Here is a 5,107-nt window from a genome sequence, read left to right on the forward strand (position 1 = left end):
TGCTTTGAATTTTGACTGTGGTGAATTCATTCCTTCTGAGGGCTTGGCGGGTGGATTCTGTCTGCTTTGGAATAAACAATCTTGGATTATCTCGGTTACGAAACATTGATCTGGCTTCGAATGTGGGGTTTGGGATTCTGACCTCTTTGCTCAATGGACGCTGCTTGCGTTATATGGCACCCCATATGAAGAGGAGAAATATTTGTTTTGGGAAGAATGCTCTGATGTAGTCAAGAATTGGGATGAACCGTGGGCTGTAATGGGAGACTTAAATGTGATTTCGTCAAGTCATGAGAAATCCGGGGGGCGAGTTTTTACTCGCAAGGATGGGTTTTATCTCAATCGGTTTTTGTGTGATACTGGGGGAATTGATCTGGGGGCTTTTGGAGGAAAATTTTCTTGGAAAAACAAGAGGAGGAATGGCGGTTTAATAAGGGAAAGATTGGATAGGGTGGTGGTTGATTCAAGCTGGGTGAATTTGTTTCCTAATGGAGGAGTTCGCAATCTTCCAATTCTAGCTTCGGATCATGGCCCTATCATCTTTGATTCGAATCCTCTTAAACAGAGGGGGAGAAGACCCTTCCGGTTCTATGAGGCGTGGTTGAGAGAAGAAAGTTGCTTTGAAGTAATTAAGTTGGCTTGGTACCATTCTCGTGACGTTGGAGATCCGGGGGACATTGTGAGAAGACTTCGAAAGGTGCAACAGAAAGTTCTATCCTGGAGTAAGAAAAATTTTGGGGACTGTAACGAGAAATTGAAATTACTTGAGTCTAAACTGATGGATCTACAGAGTAGAGAAGTGATTGTGTCGATTTCTCAAGAAGAAGAATTAGATGAGAAGGAGATCGCTGAACTTTGGCTTCGCCAGGAATTGATTTGGCGCCAAAGATCAAGGGAAACTTGGATGCTTCAGGGGGATAGAAATACAAACTTCTTCCATGCCTCCACACAGATCAGGAGAAAACGTAATTACATATGGTCTCTTCTGGATGATCATGGAAATCATGTGTTTAAAGAGAGGGAGAAGGGTGTTATTCTTAACAATTACTTCCAACAACTTTTTGAAAGTTCGAATGTGAGTCTGAACTTAGAACTTCAGGAGTTAATCAGCCCAACGGTGACTGATGTGGAGAATCCAATGCTCACAGATATCCCGTCCTATGATGAAATAACTATGCATGTGTTCCAGATGCACCCTCTAAAGTCTCCATGACCAGACGGATTCTCGGGATGCTTCTACAGAAATTTCTGGGGAGATATCGGTCTTGAAGTCACGGAATGCATTCAGAGTTTCTTTTGATCAGGTCATTTAAGTCCTTCCCTGAATCATACTTTTTTGTGCTTAATCCCTAAATGTGATAATGCTGATTTGGTCGAGAAATACCGTCCTATTGCTCTGTGTAATTTTATTTACAAGATCATAACAAGAATTATTTCTCAAAGGCTCCGTTTGACTATGGATCGCATCGTATCTCCGCTCCAATCGGCTTTTATCTCGGGGAGATGGATAGCTGAATCCTCTATCCTATCTCAAGAATTGGTTCAAGTCATAAAAAAGAAAAAAGGGAAGGGAGGTTTGATGGCCATTAAAGTTGATATGAACAAAGCCTATGATAGGCTTGAATGGAGTTTTCTAGAGAAGGTTCTTCAATCCCACGATTTCAGTCCTCATTTCATCAAGATGATTATGGAGTGTGTATCTTCTGTGACTTACTCTATCCTGCTCAATGGCAAACCTCTTCCTAAATTCAGTCCTAAGAGAGGAATTCGACAGGGAAACTCGATATCTCCCTTTCTTTTTCTTCTGTGCAATGATGTCTTATCTAGAATTATTTCTAAAGATCAAGAACTGGGGAGGATTCATGGTATTCAACTAGCGAGAGGAGCTCCGGCAATTTCCCACCTCATGTTCGCAGACGATACGATTCTCTTCTGCAGAGCAAATAGTAGAGAGGCTGAGAACCTTGGAAAATGTTTAAAGGTTTTTGAAGATTGGTCTGGCCAAAGATGTAGTAAACCAAAATCAGGTATTCTCTTTTCTAGAAACTGTCCTGATTCTATTCGAAATGAGATTTCTTTGAAATTGGGTATTGAAACAATGAGGGGCAACGAGAAACATCTGGGTAATCCCTTTCTCTTTACTAGAAGCCGTCAGAAAGATTTTGACTTTCTTAAATCAAAACTCCTTTCTCGGCTTGATGGGTGGAGGATGAAAACTCTGTCTATAGCAGGAAGAATGGTCTCCATTAATTCTGTTGCTATGGCTCTCCCTGCTTATACTATGACGACTAATAAACTCCCGATTTCCTCTTGTAAAGAGATGGATGCCATTGTGAGAAGATTTTGGTGGAAAGGTCATCTCAAAGACTCTCAATTTCTTGCTACTAAATCTTGGGATTCTCTCTGTCAACCTAAATGTTGTGGTGGGTTGGGTTTTAGAAGATTTGAAGATTTCAATTTGGCTCTATTGTCTAAACTGGCGTGGATGCTGGCTTGTGGTAATGAAAGACCGTGGATTAGATCCCTTAAAGCTAAATATTTTGCTCTTGAATCCTTCTGGCAAGTTACTCCTAAAGCTTCGGACAGTCCGGGGTGGAGGGGCATTCTTGAGGCGAGACGTATTATTGTTGAAAGAGCAAAAACAATTATCCACAATGGAGAAGACATCGATATATGGTTTCAACCTTGGATCCCATGGTTGAACTATACTGAATTTAGAGACATTATGGAAGGGATACGATTTAAAGCTCCTGCTCTCCGTTCAGTTGCTGATTTACTCTATCGTCAAACTCGAACTTGGAATGTGGGGTTTCTTAAATTTCTCTTTGGGGAGGAGTTAGGAATTAAGATCAGTTCGATCCAGATTAATCATCAAGGCAGTTCGGACATGGTTATTTGGAAGGGGTCAAACTCTGGAAGTTTTTCGGTAAAAAGTGCCTATGTATCAAGCCAAGAAGTGCGATTTGGTGGAAAAGATTTGCTCTGGAAAGATATATGGCATTCTGGTATTCACCCGAGACAGAGTATGATTCTGTGGAGGGCTATAGCGGATGCATTGCCTACTCGAAGCAAATACGGGGGTGATACTGGAACTGGATGCTTCTTTTGTAATAATAGTATGGAGACTCCTTTGCACCTGTTTGGCAGATGCACACTAGCCAGAGCAATCTGGTTTGGGGCCCCTATTCCCATCCACTCTGAGCAAGTTGTAGGGTCTGATCTGACCGAATTTGCCTCTGGTATCATCACCATTCTGAAAGCAGCAAAGATGGATGGGCCTTTAATTTGGTTGGCTTCTGTTATGGAGATTATTTGGCTTTGGAGAAACAAGCTGAACAGAGGGGTTGATGTTTCCATAAACCCGGAAGTGATCCTAGCTGAGGTCAAAAGTAGGCATTCTGAGATGGTTGAAAGCCTTTACAAGAATAGATCTGAACACAATGTAGGCTCTTTGAAGAACTCGACTGTTGAGGGGAAGGTACCTTTTACCCCAAAAGTTCTAATAGCAGATGGAGCCTTTAAAAATGGTAAGTCAGGTGGTGCGTTCATCGTTATTGACTACGATAGTAGTATTTGGGAAGGGAAGTATTTCAAAGGATCACAGTCTGATGCTACTGGTGCGGAGATGGAAGCCTTAAATATGGCGCTGTGTTGGGCTGAAGAAAGAATCTGGAACAATTTTGCTGTGTTTTCTGATTCTCGGGTTAGCTTGAATGCTCTTGCCATTGAGAAGCCACCTGATTGGAAACTTTGGCCTCTTTTCACTGAAATTCTGCTCGAAGAAGAAAGCTTGGAGAGATTCGTTTTTCTTATGTTAATCGAAATGTTCTAAGTTTTGTTGATAGTCTAGCTAAAGAAGAAAGAGACTCTACTCTTGGCGGTTGTAACTTTAAAGGGGAGGGATGTCCCCCTGTGGATCCCAGTTATCTTTTCAAGGTTTAATTGATCTGAGATTCCATTTTGCAAAAAAAAAAAAAAAAAACTAATGAATTGTATTGTTTTGACTGAACCATCACTTTCTATTTATAGGCAACTACTAGGTTTAGGTTAGGAATTATTTGGCATTAAAATAATGAAATATCAATTTGAAAAAGTCAAACAAGTGGCCTGCCATGGTGTAGTTTATGGGCCCACTCGATTTTGCAGTTTTCACAAATTTTATTTCTATTTTCTCAAAAACGCCAATTTTCTAATTCTAACCATTTAAATGCCAAAATTAATTATTTAATAACTAAAATAGATTATTAAATAATATTGTCTTTAAATTTTATTATTAACTAGAAATATAAAGTCCATTAATAAATAAATAAACCTAGAATCTCTTTTCTTTACAATTTCACCCCTGCTTAGTGAAAATTCATAAAATTAGACATAGTCTAACTTTAGAATTATAATTGATCAATCACGAATCAATTAATGAGCCTTACAAGCAGAATGTTCTCAACTAGAATGGGGACCATGGATCTATATGCTAAGCTTCCAATAAGTGAACCAAATTTACCAAGTAAATTCCTACTTATTAATTCTTCGTTCAATCCACTCTTAGAACTTAGAATTGCACTCTCAGACTTATATAGAGCATATTATATGTTCCACGATATCAATATGCTATCTCATTTAACCATTGTTATAATCTTATTGTGATTTAAAGATCCTCTATATAGATGATCTACATCGAGATGGGATTTCTTTACCGTTCTCACCCCTCAATGTATTTTGCCCCTTAAAACACTTAGCTACCTGTAAATTGTGTTTAGTAATCTAATAATTAGTCAATTAAACAAGAGCACATCCATTTACTTATATTTGCTAAGCTCGAAGGGAATCATCACTTGACTTCTATACATCAGTAGAAGCTATAGATTCCATATTTATGTTCAGCACTCCCACTCAATCATACTATCATGTTCCCAAAATATACGTATCACCCTGACCTAAAAGTAGGCTTAACTAATAAATCAAAGAACATGAATAGCACTCCTGAGTTGAGCCTAAGCATATTAGGATTTAGATTCTTTTAATCTTAAGATCAACTACTGATATTGACTTGGAAAGATATATATAACGGTAAGTTTGTAATATCTTAACTTAGTTGCAATATCGGTCC

The 5,107-nt window shown here is 39.0% G+C and overlaps 1 protein-coding gene across 1 annotated transcript; it reads left to right on the top strand.

Annotated features, from left to right (window-relative positions):
- The first annotated feature begins 1,456 nt into the window (after positions 1-1,456).
- Positions 1,457-3,832, top strand: LOC133034319 (uncharacterized). The gene has a single exon (XM_061109379.1). It carries the CDS (start codon positions 1,457-1,459, stop codon positions 3,830-3,832), a length of 2,376 nt encoding a protein of 791 aa, XP_060965362.1.
- Positions 3,833-5,107: the final 1,275 nt, after the last annotated feature.

This window comes from Cannabis sativa, chromosome 2 (assembly GCF_029168945.1).
Source record: "Cannabis sativa cultivar Pink pepper isolate KNU-18-1 chromosome 2, ASM2916894v1, whole genome shotgun sequence".
NCBI classification, from domain to species: Eukaryota; Viridiplantae; Streptophyta; class Magnoliopsida; order Rosales; family Cannabaceae; genus Cannabis; species Cannabis sativa.

Coding starts and splice junctions, on each gene's coding strand:
- LOC133034319 (XM_061109379.1), top strand. CDS start 1,457: ATGGATCGCATCGTATCTCCGCTCCAATCGGCTTTTATCTCGGGGAGA.